The 17,024-nt window shown below is 52.6% G+C and overlaps 2 protein-coding genes across 2 annotated transcripts; one reads left to right on the forward strand and one right to left on the reverse strand.

Moving 5' to 3' along the window:
- Positions 1–1,695: 1,695 nt before the first annotated feature.
- PLK1 (polo like kinase 1) lies at positions 1,696–12,948 on the forward strand. The gene is made up of 10 exons (XM_053364881.1): positions 1,696–2,315; positions 4,092–4,260; positions 5,244–5,388; positions 6,045–6,138; positions 7,094–7,313; positions 8,158–8,316; positions 8,424–8,501; positions 9,562–9,716; positions 10,520–10,702; positions 12,185–12,948. Exons 1-10 carry the CDS (start codon positions 1,914–1,916, stop codon positions 12,389–12,391), a joined length of 1,812 nt encoding a protein of 603 aa, XP_053220856.1. The 5' UTR covers positions 1,696–1,913; the 3' UTR covers positions 12,392–12,948.
- Positions 12,949–15,289: 2,341 nt separating this feature from the next.
- Positions 15,290–16,293, reverse strand: LOC128401779 (ras-related protein Rap-2c-like). Its single transcript, XM_053365229.1, has one exon. It carries the CDS (start codon positions 16,058–16,060, stop codon positions 15,413–15,415), a length of 648 nt encoding a protein of 215 aa, XP_053221204.1. The 5' UTR covers positions 16,061–16,293; the 3' UTR covers positions 15,290–15,412.
- Positions 16,294–17,024: the final 731 nt, after the last annotated feature.

The following is a 17,024-nucleotide window of genomic DNA, read 5'->3' on the forward strand; positions in this document are numbered from 1 at the left end:
ACCCCAGGATACCACAGCACACTGGATGTAGACCACTGAGTTAAACTATGGAACTCACTGCCACAAGAGGCAGTGATGGCCACCAATTTGGTGGCTTTAAAGGAGGATGAGGCTATCAATGCCTGCTAGCCATGATGGCTATGCTCTGCCTTCACACACAGAGACAGCAGTGCTTCTGAATACCAATTGTTGGAAACTCCTGGAAGGGAGAAGGCTCTTGATCAGGAATCCTGTTTCTAGGTTTCCTATTGGAGCATTCCCCCCAGGATGCTGGGGGTCTTTGGCCTGATCCAGCAAGCTATTCTTATGTTTTTATTGGCTGCTGTGGCTGATGGGAGTCTAACAACAGATCTGAAGGGCGACTGCCCCTGAGCACCAAAACAATGGCTTATTATTCTCTTTGTGATCACACCTAACTCCATTCCCATTGTTTTTAATAATAATAATAAATTTTATTTATATCCCGCCCTCCCCAGCCAAAGCCGGGCTCAGGGCGGCTAACAACAATCAAATAATCCAACATTCTAAAAACATTTCATTATAAAAATTAATTAAAATCAAATTGATGGCAACCGTTAAGCAAAATTCTGTGCAGATTGCCAGAGGAGGGAGTCAGGCTGCGCCCTGACCAAAGACCTGGTGAAACAGCTCTGTCTTGCAGGCCCTGTCAGGTCCCGCAAATGAATAATATTGGATTATAAACAATTATGACCAAATTGTAAATTCTCCCTGGTATTCTGATAGCCCAACATTCATCAAGCTCAAGGTGGCTTACAAAGTTCTCCCTCCCCCCATGTTACCTTCAGAACCACCTTGTTGGGTAGGGTAGGCTAAGACACAGGTCTCAGGACACCCAATGAACTTCATGGCAGAGTGGGGATGTGAACCCAGGTCTCTCAGGTCCTAGTCCACTACACAACACATCTTTATAGGCAACCCTACCCATGTCCACCCAGAAGTCCTATTGAATTAAATTCGGCTTACTCAGAAGTAAGTGGGGTTATTTATTTTGTGTATAAACCTATTTTAAAACTGCCAATATATATATATATTATATTAAAAAAAATAGAGCGCTCATTAGGGCCATAAAATTATAAACAAGGGACAAATGTATCGACACTGAAAACAGTTTAGTATGTTAGTTTGCCTCCTGTCCTTTAATGTTAACATTTCCAGCCCGGCTCACGACAGCAGAGAGATCGATAGTAATAAGTTCAAAACCTCAACCGCCAATACAACAACGGCTGAAAAGCCAAGACGGCGACGCCATTCTAGCCGAAGACGCGAGCAAGCACTTGGCAGAGAGCCCCGACTCGCTCCAGGGGCCCGGGCGAGGCTCTCCAAAAAGATCCTACGCCTGCAGCCCGGCCCGCTCCATTGCATTGCACCGCAGGGGTCCCAGCAAAGACCTACGACGGAACTTGGAAGCGCTCCCTTCCGCATGTTTACTCGGGAGTAAAGCCCTCCAGCTATTAGACAGGTCGTACTCCCACGGATGCGCGCTGCAGCAGCAGCTTTGCGCAAGCCGCGCTCGGCTGCTGCGCTGGCGCCGCTTTGCCCGCTGCTGTCGGGGCGGGGCTGGGACGGTGACGGCCTCCCGGTCTCGCTCGCTCCCTCCCTCCCTCGCGGGCTCCGGTTCCCGTCGTGCTCCGCGGCGCTGGAGGCGGGTTGGAGTTTAAATCCTGCCGGCCAATGAGGAGCGCGCTCGGGGCTCCGTAACGCTTCGGCTCTAGGTTTGAAATTGGTGCAGCGACCGAGCAGAAGCCGTCGGCCGGGTCGCTGTGGCTGCTGCTGCTGCTCATCGCTGTCACGGAGCCTGGACGGAGCGCACAGCAGCGCCACCCTCACTCTCTGCCCCAACGGGAGCGCAGCGCAAGGAGCCTCCGGAGCAGCATCCGAGGAAGGCGTCGGGGATGAGCGCGGCGGTGCCCAGCAGAGGGTCCCGCCCGGGGGCGTCGGCGGCGCCTAGCGGTGGTGCCGGGGGGAGCCGGGCGTCTTCCGCGGCGTTGAAGGAGAGCAAGGCCATCCCGGAGGTGCTGCTGGACCCGCGGAGCCACCGGCGGTACATGCTGGGGCGCTTCCTGGGCAAGGGCGGCTTCGCAAAATGCTACGAGATCACGGACGTGGAGAGCCAGGAGGTCTTCGCGGGCAAGATCGTGCCCAAGTCGCTGCTGCTGAAGGCGCCGCAGAAGGAGAAGATGTCCATGGAGATCGCCATCCACCGCAGCCTCCACCACCGCCACGTGGTCGGCTTCCACGGCTTCTTCGAGGACGCCAACTTCGTCTTTGTCGTGCTCGAGCTCTGCAGGCGGAGGGTGAGGACTCGGGAAGGGGGAGGGCGCGCAAAGGGCGGCGGCCGCGGCGGGCTCGGGGTTCGCTGTTCGACGGGGCTGCCGGAGGGGCGCTGCAGAGCCCCGGGCTGGGGGGTGGGCTTGAAGGGACCGACCCTCTTGCAGCCCCCGGCTAGGCAGGCCTGGGAACTGCCAGGCCGTAGCCATAGCTTCGGTTTGGCAAGGGGAGGGCGTGGATCCGGTTCCCCAGGCGACGGCCTCTCGGTGGGGTAGGGTGGGCGCCTTTGTTGGCCGCGTTCCCAAGCGACTGGATGTGTCGTTCCAAGTCGCTGTTTTCGGCACTTAGGGGATAATGCAAGCCGTCTCTGAGCACCTGCAGAGTACCTTCCCCGTAATCACCACGACCAACCACGCTAGGTAGTCCTCCTCCTTGTCTTGACATATCTGCTTTGTAGGAAGATTCCCTCACTCCAGAAATGGAGGGTTCCATCAATAGCCTTTGACTTAAGTTCATCTGCTTCTGTCATCTCCCTCCTAAGTTAAACTTATTTGGGGTTATTGGTTTGTTTTTGTTTTATCATGTATTTTGTGTCCTCATCTTGTATTTCTGTGTACTGAACAGCCCTGTGACCTTTGGATGAAGGGTGGTGTACAGATTAAATAAATTGAATAAAGGAAGGCTTGAACCTTCCATCCCTCTCTCATCCCTGGCTATGGAATGAGATGACTGGTTCTGAACAGCCTCACTGAGATCTGGGAAGTTGAGCAATACATGAAAGCACCAGAGTTTAGCTGTCAACTTTTAGCTGGGAAAGATGGCCTTGGTGCCTTAGGGGTGATGAAACTGTTAAAGTTATTGTCCACATTTCAAAGGTCCCAGAAACTGCCTGTAGTCTACCTGTCACCTGTGAACCCCTCTTGCCCGTTGGCTGAGCTCTGGTGATCCTAAAATAATAGACTTGTAGAGTTCAAAGGGACCCCGAGGGTCATCTAGTCCAACTCCCTGCAATACAGGAATCTTAACAAAAAAGTTGGGGATGTTTGCAGACCTTGGCTTAAAAGCGGGGAGGTTGGTATACTACACAATTTTTGTGACAGGCACCAAAGGCTGGTGTGAATAGGGAAGCAACATCACATAGGACCCACCCGGAGATGGCAGAAACCCCTGCTGTGAGGAGGAATATGGGGCAGGGAAAGGAGGTTTCAGGCGGGCCTGAGGTCAACAGAAGTAGACTGCGGGCAGAGAAGGTAATATTGGCATCCTTGCATTTGCCCTCCAGTCAGAACATCAGAAGAGACCTGTGGCTGGTGTGGTGTCATGTTTAGAGTGTCAGACAAGGACCTTGGAGAGCAGGGTTCGAATCCTCACTCAGCCATCAAGTGCCCTGGGTGTGACATTGGGCCAGTCGCTACATGTCAACACCTTGCTAAAATCAGTGCTTTGAAAAGCACAATCCACTCTGGTGCCCTGGCCAAACTTTCCAGGGGTGGTGAGAGAGTTGCTGTGAACTGCATCATATTCCATTCCAGCCCCACACTTATTTGCAGGGAGGGGGCTGTCTGTCACTCACTGGACAGAGCTTCCTTGGTCTCTCCATGTGGGGCTCGGAATGCCCCCTGCCTGAAACCTTGGAAAGCCATGGCCTTGTCTGACTCTGTATAGACAGCACTGATCTAAATGGACCTGCAGTCTGACGGTCTTCTAAGGCAGCTTCCTGGAGAGGAGCTCCTGCCCCCCTCGGTCACTTCAGTGGCTTTTCTCCCTAAAGTGCTTTTCTCTTTCCTCCTCCCTCTCCAAAGTCTCTTCTGGAGCTGCACAAGCGACGGAAAGCGCTGACGGAACCCGAAGCTCGCTACTACCTGCGGCAGATCATCCAGGGCTGCCAGTACCTGCACAGTAACCGGGTCATCCACCGGGACCTCAAGTTGGGCAACCTGTTCCTTAATGACGACATGGAGGTGAAGATAGGTAAGGGGTTTGTGCAGGGTGGGGGGCCTGGGAATTATATGGCCATGGGCTCACTGCCTGGGGAGGGAGGTTTCCTATCGTGCTGCATGTGGAGGGGAAAGAGCTTAAGCAGCCTGGATACAAAACAATTGGATGCCACCTGGTGTACCAGAACACCTGTGTTTTTGTTCATTTAGCTTGGAGGTGGCTCTTACAATCTGATGGTGTAATCTAGGAATTTTAGTGGGCTTTATCTGGCTTCAAAATGTAGGGTTGACATATTTCAATACAAAAACGCCCCAAAAATGTGATTTTTCAATTGAACCCTAGCTGTTCGGTTTCTACCTGTTTGAACTGAATGACTCTTATTCTTACTCATTTATTACCCACTCATCACCCAAAGGTCTCAGGGTGGGTTTTGGCATTCAAAGCAATATTTTAAAAAGAATTAAACAGCTTACAACCATATCGTTAGGAACCATCAGTATTGTGGAATGGTACTTCCCCCAAAGTGCTGCTTGGGTGCAGAGCAGGCGCTCAGTACCAAGAGGTGTGACATCTTCGGAAAACCTTGTTTCCTTCTCCCTGTGCTTTCAGTTAAGCTGAGGGCTGTAGGTTCCCCATCCATCTTCTAGTGCTTCCAAATTCCCATCAAAGGCCACTAAAAGGAAGCAGACAGCAATTCACAATTCTCCCCGTGCCAGGTTGTGGGAGTGGACTGGAGCATAAAAATATTTATACTGCACATCTTGAAGGAGCAAATCTGCCTTAAAACAGCACTCTGCTCCCTGCAAAAAAGAAAACCTATCCTGTGAGAGTTCTCCTTGCCAGCGTTCCCCAAACCTTCCAATGTGAAGTGTGCTTGTGTTAAAAACCCCCTGCCCTTTCTTGGGCCTTTACATCTCTGTCTGCCTCTGAAAAGGAAGCTACTTAATGCTTCCATTTGGGGCTCCTCTGGCGTAGCCTTGACCAAGGAAGCCTCTGTGTTCCTCCTGTTTGTCCAGGGGACTTTGGCTTAGCCACCAAGGTGGAGTACGATGGCGAGCGGAAGAAGACCCTGTGCGGGACGCCCAACTACATCGCCCCAGAGGTGCTGGGCAAGAAGGGACACAGCTTCGAAGTGGATGTCTGGTCCCTCGGCTGCATCATGTATGTTTTACTGTGGTTCTGCAGTGTAAGACTTGAGTGGATCTAATGGACACCAGGGGTTTTCCTCATCAATGCTGGCGGGAAATCAGTAGAGGGGAAGTTGGGGTAATGAAGTCGGGTGGTGTTAGAACTTCCTGTCTTTCTCTTCCCTCCACAAGTTGGATAAAAATGTGCTGTCCCGTCCCCCTAAAACACTTCCAGTTTCCTTTCCAGAGGTGCCTCTCACGGGGGAGGGACTTTTCAGGGATGTGCCTGGTTGTATCACTTGTTCTTGGTGGGGATGACTGCCCAGGACAAATGCCTTTGGTGTCTTTGCCTAGGATGGGAATTCTCGCCCCAAACATCCGGAGAACATCAGATGGGGTGGGGAGAGGCTGGTTTAGGCACAGCCTGTCTCTGCACAAACTGGAAGGAAGCGGGGAGTCTCTTACGTTGTGCTTCATCCTTCCCTACCTTGAATGTGCTGGGAAGGGGTGAGAAGTGGGGTGGGTCATGCTCTGTGCATTTTGAGGAACAAGTTTCAGCGGTGTAAACACGGCTTGTTCCACGAAAGAGGGAGAGAAAGAATGTTTGGGTGGGCAGTGGGCTCCCTAGTGTTCCTCTCCACCCCCAGCACCCGCAGTTGATGGGTTTCCATATATGGTCTCTCCTTGCAGGTACACTCTCCTGGTTGGGAAGCCCCCCTTCGAAACCTCCTGTCTGAAAGAAACGTACATCCGAATTAAGAACAACGAGTACACCATTCCATCGGTACAGCCTTCCCTGGATACGGGAGAGTCTGGAGTTGGGTGGGGTGGGGTCAGAAGTGGGCACCCCTTAACTCCTGAAACTGGAGTTGGCAGCAACTGGAGGGGGAATTTTGATTCAAATTTCTAAGCTGAGTCATTTTGAGGGCTCAAAGTGGGGTGAATTTGGGGGAAACAATCGAGTCTGCACAAAACACAGAACTGAAGCTGCCCCCAAAGCAGTTTAGGGTTATGTCTACACAGCAGAATTCCCTTTAATGAACAGAACAACATCTCTAAAGGGCCAAAGTTTCCCCAACACTGATTATAAGCTAAAGAGAAGAAGAACACAGTGGTGAATTACTCAGGCCTCTTTTCCTCCACTGCCGCCTCAACCTCCTACTTTTTGCAATCCCCCCCCCCAATTTAGCCATGGTTGCTTGCTTCCTCTCCCCACCCTCCATTTACCTTATCATAAGATTTGAGTACCGTTGAATAATGCCAGAAAGACAGCCCTGCCCATATGGAACCTAGAACCTGGCCTTGTGCTCTGGGTGTGAGCATAAGAAGTGCCTGCTCTTTTAGGCCAAATAGGACTGAATCTAGTCCAGCACTCTGTTCTCAAAGTGACCACCCAGATGCCCGTTATGAGAAATGTTTAAGCAGGATCTGATCCCAAGAGCCCTCTCCCCTGCTGTGGTTTCCAGCCACTGGCATTCAGAATCATTCAGACAGAGTAGAGCCATCCTGGCAAATAGCCATTAATAGCCTTCTCCAGGAATTTGCCCGATTCTCATTTAAAGACACCAAAGCTGGCAGCCATCCCTGCTTCTTGCGGGAGAGAGATTCATAGTTTAACCGCGTGCTGTGTAAAGCAGGACATTTTAGCAGCTCAGGCCCCGTTTAGAGCTCATGGCTGGTGCGCCTGCCTGTGTCTTGTGTTCTTTCCATTTCCCAACGCCACTCTTCCTCCTTTCCAGCACATCAACCCCATAGCTGCTACCCTCATCCAGAAAATGTTGCGGTCCGACCCGGCTGCCCGCCCCACCATTGATGAGCTGCTGACCGATGAGTTTTTCACCACGGGCTACATCCCATCACGGCTGCCCACCACTTGCCTCACGATACCCCCTAGGTTTTCTTTGGCCCCCAGCGGGTTTGATGCCAGCTTGAGGAAGCCTCTCACAGTGGTCAACAAAGGTGAGCGGGGGAAGGCTTGGCTGCCCTTGCAGCCCAGATAGTAACTGAATAAGGGGGCTGGGGGGGGAGAGTGATACAACAACACCTAGAATGTTTCATAAGACTCATCAATAGACAAGGAAAGTGCCTGTACAGTCGCACCTTGGATCCCGAATGCCCTGGAACTCAGACGGTTTGGCTCCCGAAAGACGCAAACCTGGAAGTGATCCAGTTTGCGAACATTCTTGGCTGCTTCCTGCAGCCAATCAGAAGCTGCAATTTGGTTTTTGAACGTTTTGGAAGTCGAGTGAAGTTGTGGAACGGATTCCGTTCGACTTCCAAGGTACGACTGTATTTATTTATTTCATGAAATGTATACACTACTTGCTTGTAAAAAAACAACAACCCCAACCTCAAAGCAGTGTACAAAAAATGGTATAACAATAATATCACTAAGAACAATTAGCAACAATAAGACTTAAGTTAAAATAACAACGGGCCAAAAACAGATTAAAGCTCGCAACAACTTTCTAAACATCTGGGCCAATGAGAATGGTTTTTAGCAGGCATCTTACAGCGAAGATGCCTGCTTGATCTCAGCAGGCAAGGACTGCTTCAAAGTGCAAGTGCCGCCACACTAAAAGATTGAATACTTACAAATGCGGAAGGGGCATAATGTGGCACCTGTAGCTGTGCCAGTTCTGTCAGCGAAACCCAGGCAAAATGGAGTGAGCCGAACTTGTGGGAAAGGTGTGTGGGTCTGGCTGAGGCTGCACAGGGTGTGATCTCCAACTGGGAAGCTGAGCTCCGTGAGCCAAGAGTGGAACAAGGCAGCATCCCATGCTTCTCTCTCTTTCCTGCACAGGACCAGAGAGCCCTTTGCTGGAGAAGCTGCCCGAGAAGGAAGAAGAGGTGGCTCTGCGGGAGCCCAGGAGTCCTGTGGACAGCCACTTGGCTGACCTCCTGCAGCAGCTGACACTGGTCAATGGGTCCAATCCCGCAGAAAGAGCACCCATCCGACAAGGTGTGGTTTGTGTGTGTGTGTCTTGTACCTGAGCCAGCCTTGCTTGCCTGCGGGCTTCACTCCCTCTTCCTTAACCTCCATTTGGTAACCACAATTCTCTTTTTCAGAGGAGGCTGAGGACCCAGCCTGCATCCCCATCTTCTGGGTCAGCAAATGGGTGGACTACTCGGATAAGTACGGCCTAGGTGGGTAGTCAACTGGGCACAGCAGCTGTCCCGGCAGAGAAAGTGCACTTTGGGAAACGGGGCCATGAGGCAAAGTGAAGCAGTTGCCTCAGGCGGCAGATCCGACATCCGAAGAGTGTGCTGCCCACCCCTCTCCAGCCTCCTTTAACTCCCTCTCTACCTTCAGCTCAGGGAGGCAGCTGCAAAGGAAGAGGTGGGGAGGGTATTTTATGTTTTGCTTCAAGTGGCAAAACATCCCAAGTTGGTCCTGTTGGGAACAGACCAAAAATTCACCTATCAATGAGGCAAGCCCATGTTCCAAGCGGCCACCCTTACTACTTCTTAATCATTTAATTTTTTATTTTCCTGAGAACAAGAATAATAAGGGGGGGGGATACATGGAGGGCAGGGGGTGGGGCGAGACACAATTTCAGGAACCGGGGAAGTCCGCAAGATGAAAGAAAGAGTTGCTGGTTTCCTTTATGATGCTAATGTGGTTTTTGTGGCTATACAGATTTTATTTGCATGAATTTTGCATGACTCAGATTAAAATGTTGGGGGGAAATACCAAAAGTAACTGGGAGAATACCAAAAGAAGCCTTGACCTAAATCCAGGGGTGGAACATCTGTCCAGAAATTAAGCGAGATGTTGGCAGGGGGAGCCGTTGCTCAGCGTTTATTTTATTCATTCCTTTCGGTTCAAACCTTCCTCCCAAAGGAGCCCAGGGTGTCAGGAGTCACTAAGGGGGCAGGAGCTTGCAATGAAATTATCCAGATGTGATGTTATTGTCTGTGGTGCCTGTGATTAGTTGGTGCTTCCTGTATGAAAGAGGAAGCCTCGGAGCTCTGCCAAAGCATGACCAAGGGGCCTCTGAGCTCTGGTGGCATAGGGTGGTATACAAATTGATTGATTGATTAACAGATAATAAGCACCTGCTTTGCGGGCAGAGCCCCTGGCCACTCGGGTGGGAGAGTCTTGGGTTCTCTGCGGGAGACAGCTGAGACCACGGAAAGGCAAGATTCTCCTTGGTTTGAAATTAAGGCAGGTTTTGAGTGCTCCCCCCTGTTCTCCTCACCCCAGGCTACCAGCTGTGTGACAACAGCGTTGGGGTCCTCTTCAACGACTCGACCCGCCTGATTATGTACAACGACGGGGACAGCCTGCAGTACATTGAGCAAAATGGCTCTGAGTCGTACTTCAACGCACGTTCCTACCCAGAGGCTTTCAGCAAGAAGGTCAGTGACTCGAGCCTCGTGGTGGCAGCTAAATTTGACCATGTGCAAAGTGCCCCTACCCTTGCCACTGAGCAGCTGTATTTCTGTATCTGAGATGAAGGTGCTAGGGACTTCCAGCCATCGCTCGGCCCCAGGGTATCTTTTTTTTCCTTGCAAAAGAAACCACCGTTCTCATTTTGGGAAGGGGCAGCATCCATGTGAGGTCAGGGGTCTGGTGGCAACAAGAGGGCTGTTGGCTCTTGCTGCCTGCAAGTACGAGGCTACTTAAGAATTTAAGAGCAACCCTGCAGCTGGGCCAGTGACCCATCTAGTCCAGCATCCTGTGGCCACTGGGGGCCAACCAGATGCCCCTGTGGGAAACCAGCAAGCCAGATGGGAGCCCAGGAGTCCTCTCCCCTGCTGTGGTTTCCAGCAACTGATATTCAGAACATTGAATACCTGCAGCCTAACCATCATAGCTTATAGCCATCAATAGCTCTCTCCTCCCTGAATTTGTCTAATCTTTTAGAGTCATCTAGGTTGTTCGCCATTACCATCCCCTGTGACAGTGAGTTCCATAGTTTAACTATGCGCTGTGTGAAGAAGGACTTTCTTTCATACTATTCTGGTGTCTGTGTGGCTGAAGGGGGTGTGTGCATTTAAATCCTGTTGGGCGGAGGATGCATTTATGAGATCTGGGCTTCTGTTGCCAATAACCTTTTATCAAGCCTTGCAGGGTCCTTTGCTGGAACGTAGCTTTTTGAGACCTGCCTCTGCTCCACTGCTGTTTTGCTGACATGGGCCCTTGTTTTTGTCTCCTGCAGATCACGCTGCTGAGCTATTTCCGCAACTACATGAGCGAGCACTTGCTGAAGGCGGGAGCCAACATCACCCCCCGAGAGGGAGACGAGCTGGCCCGCCTCCCCTACATGTGCTACTGGTTCCGCACTCGCAGCGCCATCATCCTGCACCTGAGCAATGGCACTGTGCAGATCAACTTCTTCCAGGTGACCTAACAGGAGCGGGGAAGCTCTCTCTCCCCACCCTGCCAGCCTGCATGTATTTGGGGGTGGGTTTTGAAGCTAGAAATTATCCCCCCCATCCTCCAAAAGGGACAATCAATGGGTTCCTTAGGGAGGAAAGATGGGCTTAGAAGTTGAATTAATAATAATAATGGCTGACTGGCTGTCCATGCTGTCAACTGGTTCAGCTTGGGGTGTCACAGGCATCTCTCCTTGAACAGGTTTAATTCTGCCTCCCCCCCAATACTGTACCTAAAAGGACCCTGGTCTGGATCTGGTCAATAGCTCATCTAGTCCAGCATCCTGTTCTCACAGTGGCCAACCAGGTGCCCCCTTGGAAACCTGCAAGCATGACCCAAGCACAAGAGCCCTCTTCCCATTTGTGGTTTCTGGCAACTGGCATTCAGAAGCATTGCTGCCTCGAGCTGTGGAAGCAGAGCAGAGCCATCATAGCTAGTAGCCATTGATGGCGTAAAGGTGGAACTGAGAGCAGGCAAAGGAGAGGGACTGAGGGCGAGATGCCTCCAAGGGCACAGAGGAGGATGCCCTGGCTTCTTCGCCTTTGTCTCTCTAAGGGGCAAGATTTGAGTCTCTTCCTACTCCAGTTCCTTTGGCTTCAGAACTCCTCTGGGGATTATGAAGCCAGCGCGCTTGTGGAATGCTGTTCTGGCATCATCTCTGACTGCTTACAGCAAAGTGCAGGGAATCCTTTCAGCCCAGGGGCTGCATTCCATTCTGGGTAGCCTTCTAGGGGCCACATGTCAGTGGTGGATGGGGCCAGAGGCAAAAGGGGGCGGAGCAACCGACACAAACTTCAGCCTTGTGCAGCAGGCTAGATTTTGACATGCACTCATCTCCTCCATCCAGGTGAGCATGAGGCATGGACAGAGTTGAAGGGTGCATCCCATCCAGGCATATCTGAAGCTGGGCCAGTGCTGAGGGTGGCCTGGGGAGAGTTCTGAGCACAAATGGAGGATTGTATGAAGGCCCTGGGCATGAAGTTACCTGCACTGGCTTAAATGGATCCAGAGCAGGGCTTCCCAAACTTGGGTCTCCAGCTGCTTTTGGACTGCAATTCCCATCCTTGACCACTGGTCCTGCTAGCTAGGGATGATGGGAGTTGTAGTCTCCCACAGCAGCTTGAGACCCAAGTTTGGGAAACCTTGATCCAGATATTCCTTATACTGGGAATAGCCAGGTTTTCGTGGGCTCCAACTCCCACCCACCTCCCTCCTTGGCCAAGCTGATTCTAGGACCAACAGGAGTTGCGAAGGCCCAGAATAGTCATCATAGGCACCACTGGTTTCCCAGCTTTGTCTTGTGTGTGGTTTGGTTTTACAAACTGCTACCTCGTATACTGCATTGATGCCACCATCCTAATCCCCTGTGGCTGCCTCTCAGAGCTGAAGGAGCCCAGCTGGTGCTAATTTGCCTCTTGCATGTATCTTCTCCATTATCTGCCCACAGGACCACACCAAGGTCATCCTGTGCCCCTTGATGGCAGCCGTCACCTACATCAATGAGAAGCGGGAGTTCCGCACCTACAAGCTGAGCCTGATTGAGGAGTTCGGCTGCTGCAAGGAACTGGCCAGCCGCCTCCGCTATGCCCGCACCATGGTGGAGAAGCTGATGAACTCCAAGCAGGGCGTTCCCTGCCCCAAACCTTCTACCTAGCACCTGGCTGCTGGGGTTGTGCAGCAGCGAAGGACTCTCTCGCTGTCTCCTCCAGTTCCAATACCGTTAAGGGCTGCGGCATTCCTGCCCTTCCCTCCCAGCTGGGGTCACCTCTGCCTGGCTGTGTCCTGGCACAGGGGTCAGGCCAGGGAGTGGCTTCTAGCTGGGCGGTGCTCCTTACAGGGGGGCTAAATGCCCCCCCCAGCCCAGCCTAAAAGACTCTTTATTTTTTAAAAAACAACAACCAAGGATTTGTTTTCTCCCGATTCTGCTGGAGAAAAAGCCCCCATTTCTCCCTCCTCTCAACCCAGCCCAATGAGGCCTCTGGTGCAACTTAAGAGTTGGGGGTTTCGGTTACACCATGTGAGTTACTTGTACGTGGTCTGTCTGCTGAGCCTTCCTCTTGTGGGCACTCTCCCTCCTCTTCCTGCTGTAGTTAAACTGTCTGGCATTTTGTTCTTTGACTCTAAGCAACCAGATTTTTAAATATTGAAACTAAAGTCTACACCAACTAAACTTTTTGTACATTACTTAATAAAGAAGATTCTCTGGAAGCATTCAGCGGGGTCCTCCACACTGCCTTCTCCACCCTTGTAACTCTGAAAGGGGTTTTTGGACGCTTTTGCACATCATCCTCTAATAGAGTTGCAGATCCCAAGTCCTTTGCTCCCTTTACTCCCTAATGTTTATTTCCTGGGGCTGCAAGTCTCCTTCCACACAGAGAACAGGCTCCTAGGAGACATATTGAAATGGCCTCTGCTCTGCTGTAAGAAACTGTGGCCCCTTTGTGCCTTCTCTGCATGGACACATTGGAAGAAGTGGACCAGGTCCCAAAATGACAAACCCAGAGGATTGGGGCACTATCGAGCAACAATGGATAAGTTCCCTTTTAGATTCAGAAGAGCCACTTCTAGAGAAGAGGCTCATTGGCTGCCTCTTCCCTTTTGATCTAGCTAGGACTGCCTCCACAGTTGAGGTCTCCCTTTCAGGTGAAAACGACCACCAGCCCTTCACAGTTGTGATGCTAGACCTCTGGTCTCCAACTCTGCAGCATGACTGTTCTTAAGTTTTGGAGGGATTTAGCAAGGGGAGGGTAGTGATTGTGCCTAAGCATTATCAGTGTTTCTTCTGCAAAATGGGTATCTTGCAGTGCGCACAGCAATTTTAAAAGTAAAAAGAATTAAAACTTGCCAACCTTTAACATAGGATGCTGATGCCATGCCTCAGGATGTTTCACTGAGCAAGTGTTGGATGCAAACATGAGGAAGATGACCTTTAATATTAATTGCAGGAGAGGAAAAGCAGAAGGGAGCCTTTGCTTTCCTGCCGCCCTCCAGCTTATCTGGAGTGAAACTCACATCTGCTTCAGGCAGCAAAGCTGTAAGATGTCGGCACCATAGATGCACCTCTTTATCCTGGACCAGTCATGGGGAAACCGTGGCCTTCCAGATGTTGAACTACAGCTCCCAGCAGCCTCGGAAAGCATGCCCTCAAGGATCATGGGAGTTGTGGTTCAACATCACCTGCAAGGCTAAAGGTGCACCCCCCCCCCCAAGTGAGAAGGCCAGGGCACCCTGAGCAAAGGGGCTTCAAACAGCTGTGATGTGGTTAGCCTACTGAATGCTTGAGGGGAGGTTGCTGCAGCCCAGTATTGGCAACTTATGATGCTGCCGGAGGACACACACCGTGCCTTGAAGGTGACTGGGCTGGCAAATGGCAGCATACATTTAGTGATGATATTACAGAAAGCAAAGAATCCTGGGAGCTGTAATTTGTTAGGGTACTGGGGGTTGTTAGGAGACCCCTGCTCCTTGAGCTACAACTGACAATCCCTCTCCTCTGCAAACATTCAGGTTGAATGTCCTAGAATAAAGGTCAGTCTCATGCCACGCCTCCTAACAGCAATTTTCACAAACCTGCCCTCCCAAGGTCCTTTCAGCTCAGTGTTGTCTACACCAGGCACCCCCAAACTCAGCCCTCCAGATGTTTTGGGACTACAAATCCCATCATCCCTGACCACTGGTCCTGTTAGCTAGGGATGATGGGAGTTGTAGTCCCAAAACAGCTGGAGGGCCGAGTTTGTGGGTGCTTGGTCTACACTGACTCGCAGCATTGGCTCTCTGGGGTTTCAGACACTGAGGACTGGACCTGGGACCTTGTGATCTGTTCCTGAGCTGGCCTCTGTGTGGTCCCCCACCCCCAGTTCCCGACTCAGATGGCCCACCCACTTGGTTCACCACAGCACTATGAAACTAGGGAGTAACAGTTTATTCTCCAAAACAGGATTACATACTGTATTATAAAAAACAAGTCACATTCCTTCAAGTTCAGAATCGTCTTTAAATAAACAAGCATAGGTGCAAGCACTCTGTCCCGCCAACCCAAACTCCATACTCCATCCTAATGGATCAGCCCCCAGCCAGCAATGCTGTTAAGGTACAGCAGTAAGTACTGTTTCCACCCTACACAAGCCAAGAACAGGCAAGTGGACAATGCCTTGGAAACAGCCAGCTGGAACTGAGTGCCAGGCACCCAGGTTTCCTGCAGAAGTCCTGCCTCCGGAGTCTCCTGTTGGGCTCTGTCCGAGGCCAGGCTTCTGGAAGAGAGCGCCCCCACCCGCTTGCCAAGAGCAGGCTCGGAAGAGTCCATGTCCTGGAACGGGCCACCTCGATGGCCAGGCAGCTTGGCACAAAGGGGTGTGTCCTTCCCTCGAGCCGGAACTCTTGCGCTCCGAGACGCAAGTGGGGGCAAGTGCGCAGTCCGCCGCGGGGGCGCCAGATGCAAAACAAGGGCACTTGCTTCTGTCGTCCCGCCGGGTTGGACGTGTGTGTGTCTTTTGGGACTCGATCCCCTAGCCTCAACCCACCGGGGAGAGGCGTCTCTGCATGGCTCGCAAACGCGCTCCGTTTTTTCCTCCTGCTTCACTCGTGCTCGACGACATTCGCTTCCTCGGCCGCCCCGTCGGCTGCCTACGAGGAAAGGGGCGCCGCAGCGGCCGCTGGGCTTCCTCCGACGCTCCGGCTAGCAGATGGCGCAGTTGGGGCTCTTGCTCGGGCGTCGCCGCGTGGACGCCGTCGGTTCCTTGGCCAGCGGGTCGGGGATGGAGCGGCGCCGGAGGGCCGGACTGAGGCGCCCGCTGAGCACGTCGACTTGGCCCAGCAGCTCCTGGAAGAGCCCGACCACGTTGCAGCCCTGCTTGGCCGACGCCTCGACGTGGCGAGCGCCCCACTCGCGCTGCACTGTGGCGGCGGCCAGGCGGTCGCTGTTGCCGGCGGCCGGGCCCAAGTCGGACTTGTTGGCGACCACCACGAGGCGGACCGGGGCGCCGGGCTTGGCTTCCAGGATCTCATCGCGCAGCCGCTGCAGCTCCTCGAAGGAGCCCGGCTCGTGGGGCGAGTAGACGAGGGCGAAGACGTCGCCGTGTTGGATGCAGAGGCGGCGCATGGCCGGGAAGCTGTAGCTGCCGCTCGTGTCCAGCAGCTCCAGTCGGAGGCGCAGCGCCGGGCCCGGTGGCTCCAGGTCCAACTCCAGCACGTGCAGTTCCTCCACGGTGCGACGGTGGCGGGCCTCGAAGGCGTCGTGCAGGAAGCGGCGGATCAGCGCTGTCTTTCCCACGCCCGCTGCGCCCAAGAACACCAAGCGCACCCGGGCCTCTGGCTTTAGCGACATTGTGGAGCTGTTTATCTCTGGTCGGTCTGCTAGGACGGGGCGTCCGCTTTATCTGCTGCGACTGCAGCCCGCGGCCAATCGAACAGTCGGAGGAGGGGCTCAGGCGGGCCGGTCTGCGGTGGGAGGGGCTGCCTGCTGGCCGCCCGCCAGCCCGGGCAATTGTTTGCCTCGCGGGCGCGCCCCGGAAGGCTCCGCACCCTGGGAGCCGAGCACGCGCTAAGGGGCTTCTCAGCATTGGCAAAAGGACTTCGCTGCGTGGTTTCCCCTATCCTGCACAGCAGACTTCTAGGGTAAGCCTCTCTTCTGGTTGTTGTTTTTTTACAGATTGCAGCAGACTGAGGCAGTTTTTGTCACAGCAAATCACTTCCAAGCACTTTGAGGTGATGGATGATTTAAGCAAGATATAAATCCTGTTCGCCACAAATAATGGGTATTCTCTCAGCATTAGCCCCCTGTATCTGCAACAGGGGTGTGTCACTGGCCCACCTTACAAAGGTGTTGGGAAGCTTGCTTTCGTAGGCAAAGCACTTTGAACACACCAAAGAACTTATTACAGTACTAATAATACCCAAAGCTGCATACAGGCTGCACACACATGGTACATTTAAAGCACCCCCAACTCCTGTAACTTACCCCTTAGGTAAAGGTAAAGGGACCCCTGACCATTAGGTCCAGTCATAGACGACTCTGGGGTTGTGGCGCTCATCTCGCTTTATTGGCCGAGGGAGCCGGCGTACAGCTTCCAGATCACGTGGCCAGCATAACTAAGCCATTTCTGGTGAACCACAGCAGTGCATGGAAATGCCGTTTACCTTCCCGCCGGAGTGGTATCTATTTATCTACTTGCACTTTGACGTGCTTTCAAACTGCTAGGTTGGCAGGAGCTGGGACTGAGCAATGGGAGCTCACCCCATCACGGGAATTCGAACTGCTGACCTTCTGATCAGCAAGCCCTAGGCTCTGT

Source organism: Podarcis raffonei, chromosome 14 (genome assembly GCF_027172205.1).
Source record: "Podarcis raffonei isolate rPodRaf1 chromosome 14, rPodRaf1.pri, whole genome shotgun sequence".
In the NCBI taxonomy this organism is placed as follows: domain Eukaryota; kingdom Metazoa; phylum Chordata; class Lepidosauria; order Squamata; family Lacertidae; genus Podarcis; species Podarcis raffonei.